General features: G+C 43.0%; 4 protein-coding genes and 1 pseudogene across 5 annotated transcripts; 3 read left to right on the forward strand and 2 right to left on the reverse strand.

Moving 5' to 3' along the window:
- Nucleotides 1-519: 519 nt before the first annotated feature.
- Nucleotides 520-1,232, reverse strand: LOC137937362 (uncharacterized; annotated as a pseudogene).
- A 1,708-nt stretch (nt 1,233-2,940) lies between these two features.
- On the forward strand, nt 2,941-3,780 carry LOC137937363 (uncharacterized). The gene has a single exon (XM_068782432.1). It carries the CDS (start codon nt 2,941-2,943, stop codon nt 3,778-3,780), a length of 840 nt encoding a protein of 279 aa, XP_068638533.1.
- Nucleotides 3,781-7,229: 3,449 nt separating this feature from the next.
- Nucleotides 7,230-9,860, forward strand: LOC137936990 (pantoate--beta-alanine ligase-like). The gene is made up of 4 exons (XM_068781989.1): nt 7,230-7,893; nt 8,771-8,884; nt 9,215-9,346; nt 9,593-9,860. Exons 1-4 carry the CDS (start codon nt 7,399-7,401, stop codon nt 9,707-9,709), a joined length of 858 nt encoding a protein of 285 aa, XP_068638090.1. The 5' UTR covers nt 7,230-7,398; the 3' UTR covers nt 9,710-9,860.
- A 694-nt stretch (nt 9,861-10,554) lies between these two features.
- LOC137937724 (protein NONRESPONDING TO OXYLIPINS 2, mitochondrial-like) lies at nt 10,555-19,415 on the forward strand. Of its 2 annotated transcripts, none has more exons than XR_011109637.1 (3): nt 10,555-10,757; nt 10,864-11,039; nt 19,116-19,415. XR_011109637.1 is itself a non-coding variant. In XM_068782853.1 (3 exons), the coding sequence occupies exons 1-3, from the start codon at nt 10,636-10,638 to the stop codon at nt 19,139-19,141; spliced, it is 267 nt and encodes an 88-aa protein (XP_068638954.1). In that variant the 5' UTR covers nt 10,555-10,635; the 3' UTR covers nt 19,142-19,415. The 2 variants fall into 2 exon arrangements, 1 of the variants encoding a protein (XP_068638954.1); XM_068782853.1 differs by having other exon boundaries at nt 10,864-10,982.
- Nucleotides 19,416-19,645: 230 nt separating this feature from the next.
- LOC137936660 (GATA transcription factor 12-like) lies at nt 19,646-22,496 on the reverse strand. Its single transcript, XM_068781473.1, has 2 exons — nt 22,035-22,496; nt 19,646-21,339 (listed from the first exon to the last, which is right to left on the reverse strand). The coding sequence occupies exons 1-2, from the start codon at nt 22,341-22,343 to the stop codon at nt 20,647-20,649; spliced, it is 1,002 nt and encodes a 333-aa protein (XP_068637574.1). The 5' UTR covers nt 22,344-22,496; the 3' UTR covers nt 19,646-20,646.
- Nucleotides 22,497-22,752: the final 256 nt, after the last annotated feature.

Raw genomic sequence — 22,752 nt, forward strand, 5'->3', positions numbered from 1 at the left:
TATAAGAAATAAAAGAAGGAGAAGAAAAAAAATGGCCTTTTTTTGATTTTTAAAGATAATAAATTATTAGAAAATATATATTTTTCATGAAAAATGAGACACTAAAAATAAATAATGGTAAAATTTGATTTTATTTCAAGTTAAAGTAATTCGAAACTGAGAGCAATTAAAATAAATGTGGCATTTTGAAAGTAATTTGCTATAATTTTTATAAATTTTTGGGGATGAGAGTAATTGCAATTATAGTACGTACGATAACAATTGCCTTATAGAGTTGAAAGAAAAGGTGAGCACTGAAGATCAATAATGCCAATTATATAGGTTAATGAGCTGAATAAGTGTACAAAGATGACCAGACTTTCTTTATCCCATATCGGAATCACGGAGAGAATTGAAATGATTCCAACCTGCTCAATCTCCGGTTGGACAGAATGTTCAACCGAAGAGGGTGACAACGAGAAGCACATATTTTCAACGGTAGTAAGCGAAAGGATGTATATACAGAAGGAGATGCACGTACTAATCTACGCAGGGTCCTCCTCCGCCCCCTCCGTTCTCCCCCTCCTCGTCGCTGCCATACGCCGCCAAGTTGACGTACTTCTCATGCTCCCTCTTCTCTCTCCACCGGGACCTGCATATCACGCAACTCGCCACCTTCCGTCCGCTACTACTCTCCCACTTCTTGAAGCATTCCTCGTGCAAGGCGTTTCGGCAAACGCTGCAGCATACCACATTCTCTTCCTTCTTCATTTCCGCTAAACAAATCGCACAGGTAGACCCTTCTTCCAGTCTCGTATCGACTACGGGCCGGAGTCGGCCGGATTCGGAGAACAACTGGTGGAACCTTTCCCTCACGCGCTGGCCGGCAAGAGAACCTGGAAAGGTAGGCGTGCCTAGCAGGAGGGCGAACTGGCAGGGCCTCAGAGTCTTTCGGCGCAGGCAAGCGTCGTCGACGGAGACGCCGAGGACTCGGAGGAAGACGAAAAGAATGTGTTTGCAGGGGATTGTCCGGTCCGGGCAGGTGCAGGTCGGGATGCCGAAAGGTTGACGTTGTAGACGTTTCCGGTGGCGCCCAAGACGTAGAAGTTGGCATGGGAGCGGTGGAGGAGGCGGAGGCGGTGATGGAGCGCTCGAGATATCCGGTCCGCTATGGGTTGCGTGGGACTTAACCGAACTGGCGATCGGCGGCGGGTTGGGACGTTAGCGTCCATGTTCGCCTCTGATTCCGGCATGACGGCGATCTAAAACGGGCTCATAGCGTCGTCTTGATTCCTTTTGTAGAGAAGCGTGACGTTGGGTGTCCGATTAGACTCCCGCCCTAAAATTCCTTGTTTAGAAGTGAGGATCACGTGAGGCATGCCGGCGTAGAGGGACGACGGCAAGCGTTACAGAGACTTAAGGAATTAGGAACCTCGCCTCTTTCCTTAGCTTCTCACTGGTTTGCTTTGTCAACATAGAGCCAACGAACGGTTCCGTTTGGGAGGTTTCGTAGGATCTTGTCTTACAATGGGTATCCAATGCATGATTCTCTTATAAGATGCTGCCTTGCTTTCGATTAACCCGCGGCCGGAATCCTCGTAGCTTGGGAGTACTTGGATATAATCGATATATGTGGTTTACTGGGGGCAACTCGAATCCACCTGAGAACTCAGGTCAAATTGCCCATATCAGATCGAGTCACCACCACCCTCCCGACTCCATTGAAGAGACGAGTCTGACTTCCATCTTACCCGTCACTCTGAATCCGAATCACCTGCGAGTTGGAACGATTGGGTGACACATTGAATGTCTAATCGATTTCTAAGGGAACGTCAGGCAGGGCCTCACACTGCTCCCATTCTCAAATGTTGGCCACATTTCCATTCAAAAGAGGCGGCAAAGAGTTATTTATCCGATCAAAATCCCTGGCAGTGTTTTCTCAAGATTTCCAAGGCCAAGCAGCTATTCGACCATGGCGAAGGAACCAGAAATCATCAAAGAGAAGGACCAGATGAGATCGTGGTCTAGATCCATGAGGTTGATGCAGGAGAAGCGTGAGGCGGGTACATAATCGGGTCCATAATCGGATCCGTCTTGCTGAACCCGGTTTGGGTTGTTGCTTTTAGCTGTGGCCCGGGCTTGTCGGGGGCTTTGCCTTTTTGGTTGATTAAAACCAGTTTTGTGGAGAGACGAGGATTATTATTGAGATATATGAAATTGAACAACGACAGGAGAATTTTTCTCTCTGTTTAGGGCGACCTCTTGCCAAATTTTTTCGTAGATTACCGGTGGCATTGCCGGCAGGATAATCACTATCCTGTGTCCGGCGTCAGTTGGTATCAGAGCATCAGGCTCGGGAAGAAGCAGCTATCGCCAGAGACGCTGCAGCGAGCAGAAGCGTCGACGACGACGACGCCGTCGACGACGACGACGCCGTCGCCATCGCCGTCGCCGTTGAGCTACCGCTCAACGTTGCTGCCGGAAACGCTCGGGACTCGACCGAGCTAGTTACAGAAACAGAGCAGAGGCTCTGGCTTTGCCGGAAAGAGGGATTCGGCAGAGAAAGAGGTCGGCACCGACGTCGTCACCGCCGGAACTGCCGTGCGACGTTGCCGTTGCCGTCGTCGTAGTCGGATCTGCCGTCGACGGAGCTCGACGAACGGATAAGCGTCGGGATTGACGAAAAATCGAGCACCGAAACAGAGTTTCGTGGTGCCGAGAAAGGGGGTTCTGAGACGGAAAATCCTCGTTGCCGGAACGAGCCAGCGTCGCAGGCGGCGACGAACTGCCGGAGACGCCAGCCGGAGAAGACCGCCGGAGAAGACCGTCGGAGAGGTCTCGATTTCGAACACCGAAGGCTCCGAAATTTTCCATCAGCGTCGGCGAGGTATTTTACGTTTGGGGAAATTATATTAATTTTTTTATTATTATTATTAAAAATAAAAAAAAAAAAAAAAAAAAATGGTTCGTGGTCGTGGTCGTCGCGGGCAGCACCAGAATGAGGAAGCTCCATTCCGTGGCCGTAATCTACAGAATGTGGTGATTGAAGATTTACAGCGGCAGGTTGCAGAGTTGACTCAGCGTCTGGCAGCGCAGGATTTTGGTGATCGTGAGATGGGAAGTCACGATTCCGATACCAGCTTTGAAAATCCGTATCGCAATCAACCTCGATTCGGGGGGCATCGCGGTCAGGGGGACCGACCTATAGACCTCGGGTTCAGAGTGACGTTACCTGAGTTTTCTGGCACGTTACAGGCCGAGGGATTCATCGACTGGTTGCAGGAGATAGAGCGTATCTTTGAGTACAAGGAAGTCCCCGATAATGTCAAGGTGAAATTGGTTGCCATCAAACTCAAAGGTAGAGCATCTGCGTGGTGGGAGCAGTTGAGGCGATCACGAGACCGGCAGGGCAAGGCCAAAATCACGGATTGGGCGAAAATGAAGAAGAAGATGAAGGGTCAATTCCTTCCTTTCGGCTACACTCAAACCTTGTTTCAGCGACTTCATTTGTTGCGGCAAGGCTCGAGATCAGTGGATGATTACACGGAGGAGTTTTATCAGTTGATCGCCCGGAATGACTTATCTGAGACAGAAGAGCAGATGGTGGCACGATATTTGGGGGGGTTACGACAACCCCTACAGGATGTCCTCAGTCTTCACTCGCTGTGGACCGTTTCGGAAGCATACCAGCGTGCATTGATTGTGGAAAAACAGCAGAACAGAAGGCCAATAGTCAGAAGCGATCCCAGTAGCCGACCGGTTCGCCCTCGGAAGCATACCAGACGTGGTAGATGCGCCTGAGGACCTTGGTGACCCTGTGTATGATGATGTGGAGGATGAAGAGGTATTGTACGGTGATGGCCATGAGACTCTAGTTGTTTGTAAGAGTCTGTTGACACCCAAGGGGGATTCAGGGGATGATTGGTTGCGAACCAATGTGTTTCACACGACCTGCACAGTCGCAGATAAAGTCTGCAAGATGATCATTGACAGTGGCAGTTGTGAGAATGTCGTTTCTGAAGAGGTTGTCAAGAAATTGCAGTTGCAGACAAATTTTCATCCCAAGCCGTACAAATTGACGTGGTTGACTAAAGGCAGTGAGGTAGCAGTAAATAGACGATGCCTCGTGTCTTTTTCCATCGGCATGAAATATTTTGATAATGCTTGGTGCGATGTGGTATCTATGGATGCTTGTCATGTATTGTTGGGCCGCCCTTGGCAGTATGATCGCAGCGTTATTCATGACGGTCGGAAGAATACCTATTCCCTTAGCATCAAAGGGAAAAAGATTGTGTTAGCCCCTCGACGGGAAGGCCCCACTCCTACCCCGATAGACGGCCCCGCTAACCTACTGTCAATGTCCAGGTTTCTTGTCGAGATAGAGAAGGAAGATCTCGTCTATGCTCTACTTCCTTGTGGGAAGAGTATCACAGATATGCCTCCTGATTTACCAGTCGAGGTGCATCAGCTCCTAGCAGAGTTTTCTGACTTGATGCCAGAGGACCTTCCTCCTGGATTACCGCCTATGAGGGATATTCAGCATCAGATTGACCTTGTGCCGGGGTCTAGTTTGCCAAATCGGCCAGCCTATCGCCTCAGCCCCAAGGAGTCCGAAGAGTTGCAGCGACAGGTGATAGAGTTGTTGGATAGGGGTTACATCCGTGAGAGTATGAGCCCATGTGCAGTTCCTGCCCTGCTAGTGCCAAAAAAGGATGGCTTGTGGCGTATGTGTGTTGATAGCCGAGCAATCAACAGGATTACAGTGAAGTACAGATTCCCTATTCCTCGCCTGGATGATATGTTAGACCAGTTGTCCGGTTCTAAGGTCTTCTCCAAAATTGACCTTAAGAGCGGGTACCACCAGATCAGAATAAGGCCTGGAGATGAGTGGAAGACAGCGTTTAAGACGCAACATGGGTTGTATGAGTGGATGGTCATGCCATTTGGGTTGTCCAATGCACCCAGCACCTTTATGAGGTTTATGCATCAGATTCTACGCCCATTTATGGGGAGATTCGTGGTCGTGTACTTTGATGATATCCTTATTTATAGTCCGACGTGGGCATCCCATTTTGATCACCTCCGTGCTGTTTTTGCAATGTTGCGGACGGAACGCCTGTTTGTGGCTCGGCTGAAATGTTCTTTCTTCACTACCTTTGTAACTTTTCTTGGGTTTGTTGTGTCTACTGATGGTGTTCATGCAGATCAGTCGAAGATAGATGCAGTCTTGGAGTGGCCCACACCAAAGACTTTGCACGATGTTCGCAGTTTTCACGGCTTGGCATCCTTCTACCGTCGGTTCATCCCACACTTCAGCACTCTGATTGCTCCTCTTACAGAGTGTCTCAAGGAACGTGAGTTCCGGTGGTCCGAGGAGGCGGAGGCCAGTTTTCAACTGGTCAAACAACAAATGACAGAGGCCCCAGTTTTGGCACTTCCTGATTTTGAGAAGGTGTTTGAGGTTAACTGTGATGCATCTGGGGTTGGCATTGGTGGTGTTTTGAGTCAGGAGGGGCGACCCATCGCCTTTTTCAGTGAGAAGCTATCTGGGTCCAAGAAGAATTATTCCACCTATGACCTGGAGTTTTATGCCATAGTTCAGTCCCTGAAGCATTGGCGTCACTACCTCGTTCAGAAGGAGTTCATTCTATTCACTGATCATGAAGCCTCGAAGTACATCAATGGCCAACACAAACTGAGCTGCCGACATGCCAAGTGGGTGGCGTACTTACAGGAGTTCACATTTGCTCTGAGACACCAAGCAGGGAATTTGAATCGTGTCGCAGATGCTTTGAGCCGTCGTACATTACTCCTCACCACCATGAGCGCCAGAGTTGCAGGCTTTGAGGCTTTCTCTCCTATGTATGCTGCAGATCCTTCATTCGGGAGGATACTTCGCGAGGTAACTGAGGGTCACCGCCATGATTTTCTTCTGCATCATGGTTATTTGTTTCGCGGATTACAGTTGTGCATTCCAGAGTGCTCCCTACGGCAGTTGATTATTCGTGAACTTCATAACGAGGGTCACTTTGGGCGAGATAAGACATTGGCTTTGATATCTTCTCATTATTACTGGCCCAAACTGCCTAGTGACGTGGCTCATTATGTGGAGCGTTGTTATGTGTGCCAGCGGTCCAAGGGAGTTCTCACTAATGCGGGCCTGTACACCCCGTTACCAGTACCGGAAGCCCCGTGGATTGATGTCAGTATGGACTTCGTGTTGGGCTTACCCCGTACCCAGCGGACTGTGGATTCTATTTTGGTTGTGGTAGACAGGTTTTCCAAAATGGCCCATTTTGTTGCTTGCCGGAAAACTATGGATGCTGCCAGGATCGCCCATCTTTACTTTCGGGAGATTGTGCGTTTACATGGCGTCCCTCGCTCCATTACTTCTGATCGTGACACCAAGTTTTTGAGTCATTTCTGGAGGAGCTTATGGGAGAAACTGGGAACGAAGTTGAACTTTAGCAGCGCCTACCACCCTCAGACAGATGGTCAAACTGAGGTGGTGAACCGGAGTTTGGGCAACCTTTTGAGAAGTTTGGTCGGGACTAAACCGAAGCAGTGGGATCTGGCATTACCTCAGGCAGAATTTGCATATAACCGGTCGAAACACAAAACCACCAGTATGAGCCCTTTTGAGGTTGTCTATGGTCAGAATCCCTCCGGGGTGCTTGACTTGGCCCCTATTCCACGTGTGGGTCGTCTGAGTCCCCAGGCAGATGAGATGGCAGCGTCTCTTCGAGATGTCCATGCGCAGGTGAAGCAAGCCATTCACGAGAGTAATGCCAAGTACAAGTTTCAGACAGACCGTCGCCGTCGTCAGGTACTCTTCGACGTTGGTGATTTTGTTTGGGCCGTTTTAACTCGTGATCGTTTTCCTGCTGGAGAGTATACTAAGCTTAAGGCGCGGAAGATTGGCCCCTGTGAGGTTGTGCAGAAGATCAATGATAATGCCTACAGACTGCGCCTCCCCAGTCATTTGCGGACTTCTGATGTCTTTAATGTCAAACACTTGAGTCCTTGTTTTCTGGATTCCGATGTTGCTAGTGTGAACTCGAGGACGAGTTCTTTCGAACCCGAGGCGACTAATGCAGGAGAAGCGTGAGGCGGGTACATAATCGGGTCCATAATCGGATCCGTCTTGCTGAACCCGGTTTGGGTTGTTGCTTTTAGCTGTGGCCCGGGCTTGTCGGGGGCTTTGCCTTTTTGGTTGATTAAAACCAGTTTTGTGGAGAGACGAGGATTATTATTGAGATATATGAAATTGAACAACGACAGGAGAATTTTTCTCTCTGTTTAGGGCGACCTCTTGCCAAATTTTCCCGTAGATTACCGGTGGCATTGCCGGCAGGATAATCACTATCCTGTGTCCCGCGTCAGAGGTCCAAAAGCAAAATTCTTGCTCTAGTTCCCACCATGGACTACCTACATGACGGCCACCTTTCCCTTATAAGAGAAGCCCAAAAGGATGCTGAAATAATAGTAGTTTCAATTTATGACAACCCCGCACAGTTCTCCCCATCTGAGGATCTTTCGACATACCCATCTGATCTCGACAGGGATTTGAAGAAACTCAGCGACATTGGCGTTGACGCTGTTTTCCATCCTCTAGATTTATATGATTATGGAGGCAGTGGTGAAACGAAAAGCGAATCTGTCGACAATATGGAGTTCACTGAAGAAGGAGAGGGAAATGCGGTGTCTTGTATAGGGGACAAAGGGGAAGGAAGGTTGGGGCATGAAACGTGGATTAGGGTTGAAAGATTAACAAAGCGTCTATGTGGAAAAAGCAGGCCTGTGTTTTTCAAAGGAGTTGCTACCGTTGTGGCCAAGCTGTTTAACATTGTGGAGCCTGATATTGCGATTTTTGGAAAGAAAGACTATCAACAATGGCGCATTATTTGCAGAATGGTAAGCAGCTGATATTACCACTCATCGGTGTTTTTCCTTTTCACTTTCAGATCCTACTTTGTTTAATTGATGTCATTTTTTATTAGGGTACTTCCACTGAATTAAAGTGCGCATTGAGATTCTGTTTACTCTTCCGAGCTGCTGCTCAGAAATGCCCTTAGAGTGAATTCTGAATAGTTAATGTTGATGGCTATATAAATGATAACTGTTAATATATTCACTGCTGGAATCATCAGTAAGTAAGCTTCAGGGCTTGCATTCTTCTGAAGACTCATTTCCTATAATTTACTCTAGAGATGTCGTCCTTGACTTCTGTTTCAGATCTCTCTGGCTCTAGTGGAACTTATTTTGGATTTGATTATCTCAATGTCCTTGGATACAGCTGGAAGTGACTATCAGTGGCATAGTAATGAAATACAGAATAACTGTAAAATTATAGAAATTGAAGTGTGTATATTTCTGGTTTCACGTTCTTGACTTGAAGTTTATAGATATATATAGCTCAGTTTATAATTTATATTCAGACGCTGTTGAAGCTTGTTTGCTATCCAGGGTTTAGGTTTAGTCCACTAGTTTACTAATGAGTGCTTTACACCAAAAGTGTACCTGAGCTCGATCTGAGGCTGTTTGTAAAATATGCAATTTTCTGCAGAGTTCACTGTCAAAATTTTGCCTAAGCATTACAATATGGTTCAAATATGAAAAGGTTCAGTCTTACTCATGTTGGGGAATCCTGTTTCACCATCTGCATCCATGAGCACTGGTCTTAAGAATCTCTGTGGTAATAAATTTGTCACACAGGTATCTCATATATGGAAAGATTGATGGGTAGTTCATATTTGTCAGATGTTATTGATTAATTTGCTGCTATTTTCAGGTTCGTGACCTGGACTTTGGCATACAAGTGATAGGCTCAGATACAGTGCGTGAGATTGATGGCCTTGCTATGAGCTCTCGCAATGTTCACCTCAAACCTGAAGAGAGGGAGAAGGTTTGTATATTTACTCCACCTCACACCTTGAGATTGCTATCTCCTCTATGTGTACACTATTATTTGTTTACTTCTGTTCCACATTCAAGAGTATATTTCCATGTTTTGGTACTTCAAAGAATTTGTCACAGGTGCAAATAATACATATGTAGTCTTTCCTGTTTTTTGAAACCTTAATGGATGTGGTATGTCTAACATTGCAAACATTCTTGAAACATAGCCATCTTTAAGTATCCTTGAACAAATTATGACACTTACTAAATAATTCTCTTTGATTTTATTTTTCTCAGGAATAAGAAATTTGTTGCTTATTTATTTTGTTGTGTTTAGGCTTTGTCCATCGGCCAGTCATTATTGAGAGCTAAACTTGAGGCATTAAAGGGACAAACATCTTGCACAGAATTGAGGAATTCAGTTGTTCAAGCAATAACTGGCTCTGGTGGTAGAGTTGATTATGCTGAGGTATTATTTCTTCAGGATCTTCCTTTTTCAACCCTTTTTCTTTTCAATGGATTAAGCTGGACAAGAGTAGTCTTAGATCAAGTGATACCCTGGACTGCTTAGGGAAACCATGCTACATTTTTTGGTACTTCATACTTTTCAAGATCGTTTGTGGCATCTCTTTTGTAGGGCTTCCATATGCTGTGACATCTCTTTCACAGGGCTCCCATATACTAATCTAAATGTAACAAGTTATATCCTTTGCAGATTGTGGACCAGGAAACAGTGGTAGCAGTTGAAGAAATAAAAGCCCCTGTTGTGTTTTGTGTTGCAGCTTGGTTTGGAAAGGTTAGGTTGATTGACAATGCTGAAATCAACTTATGAAAAGAGTGCATTTATTTCATGCAGAATGCAATAATATGCCAACATACTGGTTTTCTTGTGTTTATGACGAAGGTGTGTATCGTAAGCGTTTCCCAACTATCGGTGCAAGAACCCATTAAATAGAAGTTCTCAGTGAACTCATTCGTGTTTATTGCTTTACATTGCTAGCTTCATTGTTACTCAAGTACGAGTCATTGTATTGGAAAGTGGAGCATGAGTTTATTAATAAAATATTCTTATAAATTTAATTTTATTAAGATAATTTTATTTAACTTTTGAATTAAAATAAAAATAATTTTAAATTTTAAATAAATTAATATATATATATATATATATAAAATAATATACCCAAATAAACATAGTTACTTTTATAATGTCTAAATACTTAATCAAATTCTTACTTTTACAATATATAAATTATCACTCTTAAATAGTAATTTAATATATTATTAAAAGTCATGAATATAATAAATAAATAAATAGGATATTTTATTAATAAAATAAGATTGATCTTTTTTTAGTCTAAATTAATACAATAATTAAAAAGTAAAATAAAATTATTAATTTAATTAATTATAAAAATATAATACTTAAAAAAAAAAATTACTCTAGATACTTGATCAAATTCTTACTTTGCCAAATCTTAATTATTATTCTTAAATTTTTAATTTAATATAATATTAAAAAGACATGAAAATAATAAATAAGGCTTTTTATTAATAAAATAATATGAGTACTAACTAAATTAGTTTACTACACGATGCACTAACTGGCCTACGAAGTACCACTTAAATAACTAGTTAGAGTCTATTTCCTTATAAAAGGAAAGCTCCGTGGGTCCCGAAAGCTTCACGGAATCGGGAGTACACTCCATAAACCTCCGCAAAACCCTTCCGCCTCGTCTTCGTAGCCTCCACATTTTCCCCATGGCTTCTCGGTATCGAGGCTTATCAAATCCAGCCATCTCTTTGCTCAAGTCCTACGTGAGAAGACACAGCAAAGCTGTCTTACCTACCCTTCTGCCTCGCCCTATTCCCTCCTTTTCGAGGCAAGTTTTTTTATTCGTATTTTGTTTTATTGAATTTTTGTACTACACTATCAGGACAACAATTCCCATAGATGACTCTTGGTTCAATTTTTTTGTTCAATTTCAGGCTACCATCAGAATTAGCTGGTGTCCAATCTCTCCTTCCGTTCCATAGCGCTGTTTCCTCGGCGCGTCTAACAACGTTGCTTGGCATCGACTCGAGTAATTCAAAGTCTCTGTCTCAGGGTATGCTTTGCCGTGGATATCCTGGAGTCTGATGTCATGTTTTTTTTTAATCTTTAAGTAAGATCTTCTTCTATAATTTTTCTGAGTTTTGCTTGAATCTAGTCTGTTAATACTTCATCATGTCTGAAGAACTTCGTGTTAACTTTCTGTTTATCTCTCACACTTTATATCACAATCTGGTTACCACCTATAGCATCTATTGATGGAAGTTGATAAGGACTTATTCCGTTTTTCTCTCCCTTTTCCTCTTCTCTTTTCTATTACTTGGTTGCTTCCGCTCAAGGGCCGTAATGAAGTTACATATTGGGGCAAATTTGCTTTTTTTAGTTCGATTTTTTTCTCTTTTCTTATCCTTAATTTTTAGATCTACAAGGTTTGAATTCATTGAAAAGACATTAGACGTTAATGCACAACGAATGTTGGAAGAAAAGTGAATTATATAGAAAAAGGGTTAAAAATGTATAGTAAGGAAAGTTCTGGTGAAACCCATGAATCCTCCTCCTTATTCATTGACAAATAGAAAGTGAAATTCCATTGAACAGAAAATTTCACTTTCGATTGAGAATTTTTTTTCAGATGAGGTCTGATGATGTCATCCTCCAATTCAACCATAAATTTAAAACAAAAGGTTAAATATCATCTCTACCTCTGTTGCACTTTTCATTTCTATACGTTAACCTGAAAGAATACATTTTTTTGGGAAAAGTAACTCACTCTGGAATGAATTTCCACTTTCCCTTTCTGAGGGTGATATACTTTCTGACAGTGATCTTCTTTCTTTGTGATTGAATCCCCCCAGAATGAGAATTGGAAAGTATTCTGAACTACATTAGTATTAGCAAATGAACTGTGCCTAGGGATCTATTGTAAATTCACCTGTCAAGGTGTTCTTACCTTTTCCTTTTTCCATGATAGGCAGATATGTTCATGAGGAGCAGTTACATGTGTCAGCAATTCTTGTATAAATTAGGTCAAGGTAGTAGGATGATTTCTTTTCTCTCACCTTAGGTTCTTTGAAACACAAGGCTGAAGAGTTTGCAAATGTTTATTCCAATTGAGCCATTTCATTTTGGGATTGATTCATTCAAGTCCCTTGGCTAATGACCACAAGCTAACCCTTGAAGTTAAATATGTTGGACTGGCACTCTGGGATTCTGTTGGGCTTCAGACATGTTGTAGTGAATGCATCTTCTAAAGTGTAACAAAGGTGGATTAAACTCATAAGCTTAGCTCATTTGCAGGAACAATTGAGGTGCAATGGCAAATGTCTTTTCAAAAAACTTTTTTTTTTTTTTCTATTTGCTTGCTTCATGTTATACTACCAATGGATGTTCAGATAGTTTTCCAATTTTTTTTAGTGAATGCCTTCCTGTGGAAATCATTCAAACTTGTCTCAATGTGAGGTGGTGGTTGTCAGTTTGAGGTGTAACAGGTGGATGTTTTGGCTCCTTCTGTAATTATTCTCATGAATGACCATGGACTTTAATTGGCAATGGGACAGCTCTTGGAAGGTTTTGCAAAATTAACACCTCACCACGAAAAAATAGAATTCAGTATGCCCTGGAATAGAGTTTGATTTCGCTTCTTTGTCCATACAGCCAAATTTTCCTAACTAACTATTCTGGTGGCAACCCACTTGTATAGCTGATGCTCTACAACAGATGGAAGCCGAACCAGGAACAATGGGCAATCAATAGACAACTCCACTCTGACTTTCTCCCAACATCTTAAGTAGAAACGCAAAGAAATTTCACTGTTGTCTCCAAGCCTCAATATACTGGGAAATAATGAATGAGAGGAGTTGCAGAACTGGTGCAAAACAATCTCGCAACTAGACAAGCCCCCGGAGGTAGCGTACATCATACAGAACAATTGGCTCTTCTTCCTCAACCCTGGCAATGAGAAATAGTTCATCCTAACCAATTTGGGGAAAACATCTTACCCCCATTCACACATTTGTCTGACTAGTATCCTACACCTGGCTAGAACCACCACTGCTGGATACTCATAACACAACTATTAGTTGAACTTTGGTGCCGCAAAATATTGAACACTATCGCCGGAAGTTCTAGAAGGTCCAGGAAATAGAAGAAGACTTGGTTCACTGACACTACATGGATAGAGGAGGCATTCTCATCCTACCTTTCACGGAGGTAAAAGGATACTACCGGACTTAATCTCATTACTGGGGAGGAATCATATGCAATCACAATAGAAAAAAGAAAAATCTGGCAAGAGGGAGAACAAACAATCACAGAGCAAAAACCAAAGACGAAGACCAAGTCAACTTAGTGAATCAAGTGAGATTCAGCAGCTAAACTCAGCCTAGTGGTGGGAAGAGCAAATGCTAGACTTCAGATGGTGCTTGGGACTCGCCTCCCTAAAATTGGCAAGATTCTACTCTCTGCTTGCCTTGCTCACATCCTTTGATGTCTTTGGCTCGAGAGAAATAATCGGAGATTCAATTCTAAGTTCAACAATCTGGATAGTACAGTCTCTTACGCAGTGGGTATGGTGCTCTAATTGAGGGAGACTCTAAAGTGATCATCAGCTAGTGCTCTAATTCAGCCTCCCCCAGCGACATTGGCCAATTACTTCATCTATTCCAGATATTGTATCTTCCATTTCTTGTACTTGGAATCATATTCCTAGGTCAGCCAATTTTGTGGTTGATAGGCTAGCTAAATTTGGAACCTCCCAGCATTTTCTCATGGTTTGGGATGGTTCCCCCTCCTTGTAATCTTGCTCTTTTGAGCCTTTTAATATAACAACACTATTTCAAAACAAAACAAAGCAAATGCTAGACAAAAGGGATTTATTCCCTGAGCTTGATGAGCAGCCAAACTTGAGCACTGACTCAAATTCAAATTTGAATTCAATCAAAACAACAACCAAAAAATACCTCTCGAGAGACAATTGGCACACCTTCTGACCTCAACTGCTAGGGACCTCAATGGTCATGAGAACCAAAAGAAGATCTCCGATAGCCCTCCTAAAGGGCCATCCCTAGCAGAATGGGCACCAATGTACCCCTACAATCTAGAGTCCTTGACACATGTACCTGGGATGGGGACCCACTGAGTGCCCTCAGGAGTTCACCATACACAACCTCCCTTGCTTCAATCTTCATCACCCCACATATCCCCCTCATGTGGCTACCGACTCAGAATTAAGGATTCCCAAAAGGAAAACCTCAGTAGCAATTCTTTAAGAAATGTTGAAGGCGGTAGGAATGACGAAGACAACCTAACACCAAAAACTAGAGATGCTACAATGGGTACTCGAGGAGGGAAGAAGCAAGTAAAAGGAAACCAAGAAGTGACCAAGCATAAGATGAATGTGCCCCAAATTTCAATAAGGGGACGATGAAAAATTGCTTCAACATCTAGGAAATCATTGGAGGAACTCATGAACGATGAAGGTGGACCGGCCTCCTATAAATACGACACCGAGACTTGGGAACAAATGTAGGAACTCGCTCGAAGAATGGCAGCTATAGGAAAGCGAGCATAGGAGGGCAGACTTACCTCTCGCAAAGAAATTGAAAAGAACCACAATTAGCCCCAAGGGAAGGCACTTCATGAGGCATTCTCCTCATCTAGGACAAAATGGTATTCGACATTTCAAATATTGCTATCAGCAACTACTCCATTAGAGCCTGTGTCGCAACCATCAAAACTGGCACCGCCTGGATGCTAGGTGGTATGTATGGCCCGTCACACTATCATCAACGTGTCGATTTCTGAGAAGCATTCCCAACTTTTCTCCCCAACACCAAGGAACCTTGGCTTATTGGAGGAGATCTCAATTGCATTCGTTTCCGTGCTGGAAAAAGGCCACTAGCCAATCGAATAACATACTCCATGTGCGCCTTCTACAATTTCATTGGGGCAAATAACTTGGATGAAATCCAGCTAATAGATAAAGCTTTCCCTTCGGCAAATTGCCAAACCCCCCGATCTTGTCCAAACTCGATAGGTTCATTGCAAATGTTTAATGATTTGATTACATGCTATAACCATTGGTAAGGTTCTTCCGAGTCACACATCAGTTCACTGGCCAATCGGCATAACAATCAACCAAACCCAATGGGCCCCCTTCTTCCTCGTTTGAAAAGGCATGGCTCCTCTCTGAATACTTCAAAATTCTGGTTGACAACTGGTGGAAGGATATTGAGATTATGGATTTGAGGGTTGAAAGCTGTCACAAAAGCAGGCTTCTAAAATTCAAAATAAAAGATTCGGCATAAGCCGAGCAAAACTGGCTCAACATTTGAAAGAACGAAATCACTGAGCGCATCCACCACCTAGGCTTATAGGAAGAATTCAGAGAACTTGATATGGCCAAATCCTATGACAGAGGCAGGCTCATGACTGATCTCAAGGACATCACTTACGGTGAGTTGATCTGCTGGAAGCAAAGAACCAGATTCCATTGGCTAAGAGAAAGTGATGGAAACACAATTTTTCCATGTTGTGGCCTTCTCGTGCAAACGGCAAAACAACATTTCAGCAGTGGCCATTGGGAACATCTCCGACGTCCCCAACTTAATTGCTGAAACATTCCTCTACTTCATCAATTTATACATGGAAGAACACAACTTAAGACCCCTCCCAACTTGGCTTAGATTTAATGCCATCCCTCACGTTGTAGCCAATGTGATTGAGCGTCTATTTTCTGTGAGGGAAATTGAAGAAGTGATCCTTTCTATTCCTCGTGATAAAGCTTCAAGACTGGATGGCTACAACGCTGAATTCTTCAAGCATTATTGGGTCACTGTCAAAGGTGATGTGACCAATATGATCCAGCAGTCTTTTGAATGTGGAATCACTGCCAAAGCAATGGGAGCCACCTTCACTTCTCTAATCCCCAAGAAAAGACAGCTGGAATCACTATCAGACTATCAGCCAATTAGCCTTATTACCAGCACATATTAAATCATTGCAAGGATCCAAGTGGTTCTGCCCTTGGCAATCAGATAGACTCAGAGTGTTTTCCTGAAAGGCAGAACCATCTTAGATTCGGCTATGGGAGTGCACAAGTTATTACTTTATTTCGAGATGAAGGGGAAATCTCTAATCATGACCAAACTCGATTCGGAGAAGGCATTTGATAGAGTCAATTGGTGATTTCTTGACTTCCTCCTTGAGAGACTTGGCTTTGGCAGAAAGTGGAGATTCCGGATGAGATCTGGCATCTCTTTGAGCATAGATGGTGAATGGAAAAGCATGTGGTTTCTTCAAAAGCTCAAGAGGGCTAAGGCAAGGTAACCCACTATCCCCGTTGCTATTCAACATAATCGGAGAATGCATTGCTACCTCATTTGAAAAGGCAATTGACATTGGTTGGATTGACCCAGTAGGATGCAATTTGGGGCTGAAAACACCTATTTTTCCAATTTGCAGGTGATATATGCTGTTTCTTTCACGTCCCCCACAATCAAATCAGCAACCTAAAGGCTCTCCTCAGCTTATATGAGATCTTCTCGGGCCAGAAAATCAACTCTCGAAAATCTTGAATCTACGGGTTTATCATTGATATGAACTTCCTTCAAGAAAGCTGGAGAACTCAGATGCCAAGCGGATTTCTTTCCATCATCGTATCTGCACGTCCCTTTATTTACTGACAGAATCTCTGCCACTCTTTGGGATAAGATCACTGAAAAATTGAAATCACGTTTCTTCACTTGGAAAGGGAAGATCTTATCCAAAGCAAAACGGCTAACATTGTTGAAATCCTCTCTTGTGGATATTCCATGACATTAATTATCTTTTATGCACTACCCAGCAAGCTTCTCCTAGAAGATTGAAAATTTGGAAAGGCCATTTTCATTGCAAAGGATCCTTGGAGGGATTTAAATTCCATTTGGTCAACTGGGTTGATGTCTGCCAAACCAAAGAGGTTGGAGGTTTGGGGGTAAGGGGAATCTGGGATATAAACAATGCCTTCATGCTTAAATGGGCATGGAGATTCGCAAATCTGGATAATTCTGTCTGGAGAAGGATAATTCTAGCTAAACTTCGATGTGGACCTTACACTCGATGGCTAGACAGTTTCCCAAAAAGGATACTATCCCCCATTTGGTGAAAGATAGCCCCCGTTTCCAACTCTAGGAGACTCCACACCAGAATCTCTGCTGCTAATGGATCCACAACTAAATTTTGGACTGACTGCTGGATCAGCGATCAACCTCTTTGTGAACCTTACACCAAGCTCTTCCTCATCTCTGGCGACCCAGACCAATTCGTTGCAGAGGCTGATGACAGGAACCTGTCCATCTCTGGTATGACAAACTCCTGGAACCTGATATTTAGAAGAGACTTGAAAGATGATGAAGCAGAGGCTCTCTGCTCCCTCTCCTCTTGGGGAGCCACATTTTCGGACCATCAATTCAAAACTCCCTCCTCTGGACCCCTGCCCCCTCAGGTCTCTACACTGTGCACTACCCAACAGCATGCTGCTACTATGGCTTGGTCTCTAGAAGCTTCCCACAAAGTCCGAATTTTCATTTGGAGTGCAATGAGGAACAAAATTCTCACCTTGGACAACCTTAAAAAAATGGGGCATCCAAATTGAATCTCTCCTATGTTGCCTTTGCATCCGGGAAGATGAATCTGTAAATCACTTGCTCATTCACTGGTCTATGGTGTCAGTACTCGGGAGCTACTTTCAAAGCCTCTTTAGCCTTCAAGGAGAGTGCTGTCCCACTCTCCTTTGAATTGTTCATCCAGCAAACTCAATCACAATCCCTTCCCCTCCTTGGCCGGATCCTTTGGAAAGCTTGCACTGCTGTGATCCCTTGGATGCTGTGGAACGCTAGAAATGAAAAGCACTTCAACCAGAAATCCTCCCCACTACAAAAGTTAATTGCCACGGCCACTCAGCAGATCATCTCATGGGTTGCGCACCTCACAGTTTTTGAAGGTATTCCTAGCAACCTCATCTGCAGCAATTGGCAACTTGTTGCCAACATGACTCACTCAAGTCCTCCTGAGCTTCAAGCATGGAAGCTCCCAAGTGCCGGCCACAGTAAATTCAATTTTGATGGTTGATCCTAAGGAAATTGAGGCCTAGTGGGACTTTGTTGGGGGGGAGGACCCGACACACTGACTCCACCACTGCTGAAATCACTGCCGTGGGGGGGGAGGGGGGAGGAGGGTTCCGTTAGGAGATACAGTAAGATACGGTTGCATAACTTGGACATAAAAGCATGTTTCATATGACCTCAGGTAGCTTTGGACCTGTTAAGCCTCTGTACTCCTCCCCCCTTTTGATATTTTATTTCCTCGAGATTAGTGGTGACCACTGGAGGAGGGAGTATTTTTTTCTATTTTACTTTCTTGATACCCTTCTTGCACTGTCAAGCATCTCATAATTCTGATGTACTCTGTTCTTATATCAATTTTTTCGAATGGTCTCTTTCCTTATATTTAAATGCTAGTTTAAGTTACATTGGAAGAAGTCTTTGTTGAACAAAATATTTTCAAGTCACGGTTTCTGTGACATAAAGTGCAATGCATCTTAATCATGTGAGTTAGAATATGTCACAAAGGGTACAATTTTGAATGTTTTATGTCAGTCTGGTTATTATGTCTTTCCACGAGCCTATCATAGATCTCTTCTCTGTTTACTTTGGTTGCGTTTGTGTAAGTCGATGATTTTATCTATAAGAATTATCATTGGAAGGTTCCCCAGAGTGGTTTTCCTATAGGGTTTTGTTTGGAACACCATGGAAAAGAAAAGAAAACGAAAATTAGACCATTATTATTTCCAAAGTGAAAAGAAGAATTTGATCATTATCTCGTTTTTACAAACTATTTTTGGGAATAATAATGGTCAAATTCTCGTTTTCTTTTCTTTTCTTTTTTAGGGGTTCCAAAACAGACCAAACAACTTCAAGTAAACAAACAAATTTGTCACTTATATAGTACAAGAGACCGTATAGCAATGTTTGTTGGTGGCAGTAATAAACCTATTGTGTGGATCGTATATTGGCGCATTTTCTTGTGATTGAGTGGAAAGACATATGTTTCATGTACCTATTTACCTATCTGATGATTTTTTGTCTTAGCATGCCTTGCACCTTCATTTGATCATAAAAATGCTAATGTTCTTCTTTTGATTGTATGTCAGAGATGGGTCTTTCTGTGCCTCGATAACAGATGCCAAAACGATCCTCCACTGGACTTCACTCCGAGCTATTGGAATGTTCAAAGTACTGATCTTGCCATGGACCAAATAATATGTTACAGGCGCGTCAACTCATCTTCTCTTGGACAAAAGACAGTTTTGTTTATGTTGAGTAAACTCTTCTCCTTCTAATTCATACTGTAGCAAGCAATTGGTGACGTTCTTTCCCCAGTTTGCCTCACGTAGGACTCAAGGCAAAACCCCTGGAATCTCTTCAAAAGACAGTTTCAACTCCTTTCGTTATGTCATTTGCATCTCATTCATTTCTCTCTGCCTCTCTATTTAGTGTTTGTAAAGTTAATAGGTTGAATGACTTAATTAATTACTTGAAATCATGATCAAATAAGTTTACACAGATAAAAGATTTATTGACCATCCACCTATTAATAGATATGTCCACCTAATTTCCTACTAGTAACCTATTTCATCATTTACATGTCCCAGTCGTGTAAAATGCTTATAAATGCATCAAATCAATCTTATTTGAATTGCAAAATCTTTTCCATTACATCCACCAGCACAGCAGGCTGAAATTTTTTCTTAGAAGAAGTAAAGGGGGAGAGAAACTTACGAGTCATTTCACTTCATCATGGGCCTTTCATCTTTGTCCACCAAATTTAAACGGTTGCCTTCACCTTTTCTTGCCCACAAAAAAATCCACACATGCCACCTTGTGAGGTGAGGTCATAAGAGTGCGCACAGTAGACCTGCATGTGACCGAATGCGTAAAAATAATGGAAAGGAAAAGAGGAATATTCTTTGATTGACGTATCCATGGATCGGCGATGTCTGGGATCGCGCGGACAGATTTACCGATTACCCTTCCGCGCGTTTTTTAGTTTTGGTTGAGGCCGCCAATCGCTCGGGCGCAGCGGCTGGGATTTCCGTGCGAAGATATTTCTCGTCTCCGAGGGGTATAATCAGGTGGCAGAGACATCGGGGTTTGAAAATTTCAAAAGAAAAACAGAAAACGATGAAAACTTTTATTTCTGTTTTGGGAAACGAGACGGTGAGAAGAAAAGCGACTCGGCTTAGGCTTTCCCTGAAGCCCAAAATGGATTTCTGTGAAATCATTCAGTCCGATGGATCTGCCTACTCAGAAGCCAGAAAAAAATACCGCTAACGGTTTAACAAACTAACTGAAAAGAAAGAAGCGGATGAAGAAAGAGAGGCGATGAAAACATGAACACAGTTCCTAAATTGCGGAAAATTCGTTGCAGAGATTTGCCGAATTCGGCGACGAGATACAAAAACATTAGCTGATTGCGATTAATCCCCTTCTCCTCGTTTTTTTTTTTTTTCCTCTTCAAATGTTGCTAAAAAGAACCTAATTAACCAAAAAAAAAAAGAGTTAGGTTCCTAAGGACGACAAAAACAGCAAGGGCTTACAAAGAGATTAAAAAGTTCAGGAGACTCTAAATGTCACAACTAAACCCCGAACTTCTCCTGGATTTTTGGTAGCCCTTTTTTCCCATCAGATGAGCTGCCGATAGTCAGGTCCAGCGTGATTAATCAAATAGTCATCGCCGGTAGAAGCAACTACGTCGTACACTGGGTTCGGATGAAGAAATTGCTGCTGCTGCGACTTTTGTAGTTCCTTCTGTCGCCGCAGCTCCAGGACTTTCCGGTGGGAGTTCGAATGTTTCGCGAGCACAAAAGTGGGGCTGGCCGCCGGACGGTACTCCGGCACCAGCCTCCCGGACTTGTACCGGACCCCACATGCATTACACAATGTTTTCGGTCCCATGGGCCCCGTCCGCCATTGCGGTGTCTTATCTGTCGCACAATGTAGACACTTCCGTCCTTCGCCGTAACCATTTTCCGATAAATCTTTCTTCTTCGAAATTGACTTCCCGACCTTGTTAGGGGTGTTGCAGACGACGTCCGACTCCGAAGAGGACGTTGTTGGCGAGAGAACGAGGAGGCGCGATGACCAATTGCAGGGAGCTGCGCGGGACCTCTTGCTGCGAGCCTTTCCTGGAACTGATATCTCCGGCCGGAAAATTGTAGTGGCTCGGCTGGTGTTGCTAGGAAATTCTCTCGTTTCCGATACCTCTTCAGTAGGTGTTTTCATGCCAGATATTATCTGCAACTTCTCCAAGTCCTCGCTTGAGAAGGATTCTTCTACGAAATTGGATAGCCATTCGAGCTCTGCTAAATCGTCGTACTGGAAGTAGAAAACAAATTAAGTCAAAAAAGTATTTATCTTACTATTGTCATCTAACTTCAATCTCGTAGAGCTTTGAGCCTTTGATGTAATTCAGTTAACGAATTTCGCATTTCAACCAGGCGTTTTTCTTTTTTGTGTTTTAATTTCCAGCTTTTACTAAGCAGAAGGAACGGAAGCAGTTCTAGAATATACTTATTTCCAGATCTTTGAGAAAAACAAAGAATTTCAGAGCAAGGCACCGGGTGATTCTTTTGAAATTTACAGCAAAAGTCGTAAATTAGCAATCAGGAAATAGAAAGGAAATTTAGTTTTTTCACCTGAAATTGACGTCAGCTAAAAACTGAAAACTCGCCGAATAAATTAAAAACTGTAAAATTTCATTTTAGTGGTTTTCTAAAATCGCGAATTTTCTAACGATGAAACGTAGAAAAGTCTCCTCATACGACAAAACCGAACCAAATTTAAACTTACAATGAGCATATTTTTTTTTTTAGAAAAAAGAAAAACGCGAAATTGTTCTGTAGAAGTGACGAGTTCAAAAGTCGAGCAGATTGCTTTCCGACTCATGTGAAGGAGAATTTGATTTAAACCAAAGAAAAAGTAATCGAAAAAATCACGCCATTACCGAGAAAACCTTAAACTAACAAAAGCGAGCTAAAATAATTTGGTTTTTGACTGTCGAAAGCAATTACCGGGACGCATAGGTCGCCGGAGAACTGAGCATCGGCGATATTTTGGCAGGACAGGTCTCCGGACAAGTTAGGATCGCAACCGGAGTTGCAGCTATCCACGACGGTAACGGTGGATGAGTCAGTTGAGTTCCCGGCAGCGACGTCGAACGTATTGTCACCGACAAAGTCATCGTCGTCGTTGGGGAAGTCTAATAGGTCTTCAATTAAGAAATGCTCAGTCGCCTTCGTGTCATTTTGTCGCTTATCCGGTCCGAATTGAGCGCTTCCGGCACGGCAGGAACCGCCGTGAAAGTATTCCGGTGCCTCCATTGTACGTCAAGGCAAAGCTAGGTTACCTTTTTCTCTTCTTCTTGTTATTATTCTTGAGGAGCGCAAGAGAAAAAGAGAGAGACACAAGGAAACGTTGAAGGAAGACGGAGGAAGATGTAATTTTCTGTAGCGATGTTGTTGTTGAGAAAGGCAGTGAAGGAGAGAGGGAGGGGGAGGGAGGAGAGAGAGAGAGAGAGCGGAGAGTGTGTAGGGTTTATTTGCGCTGAAGGTGACAGGCGGACAGCTAAAATGGTGGGATTTTTTAAGAGAGAAAATAAATAAATAAATTAAAAAAAAAGAAGAGAAAGGAGTGAAAAAGCATAAATAAAATAAGGGGAGAAAAATAGAAGCATCTTTACCTGCCCAGTAGAAACTAATCCAACCAGGTGTAGTCCACGAAACATCGTCC

Source organism: Aristolochia californica, unplaced genomic scaffold, assembly GCF_029961685.1.
Source record: "Aristolochia californica isolate CCGP_79_NKW_82.1479 unplaced genomic scaffold, dmAriCali1.0.hap1 SCAF_7, whole genome shotgun sequence".
NCBI classification, from domain to species: Eukaryota; Viridiplantae; Streptophyta; class Magnoliopsida; order Piperales; family Aristolochiaceae; genus Aristolochia; species Aristolochia californica.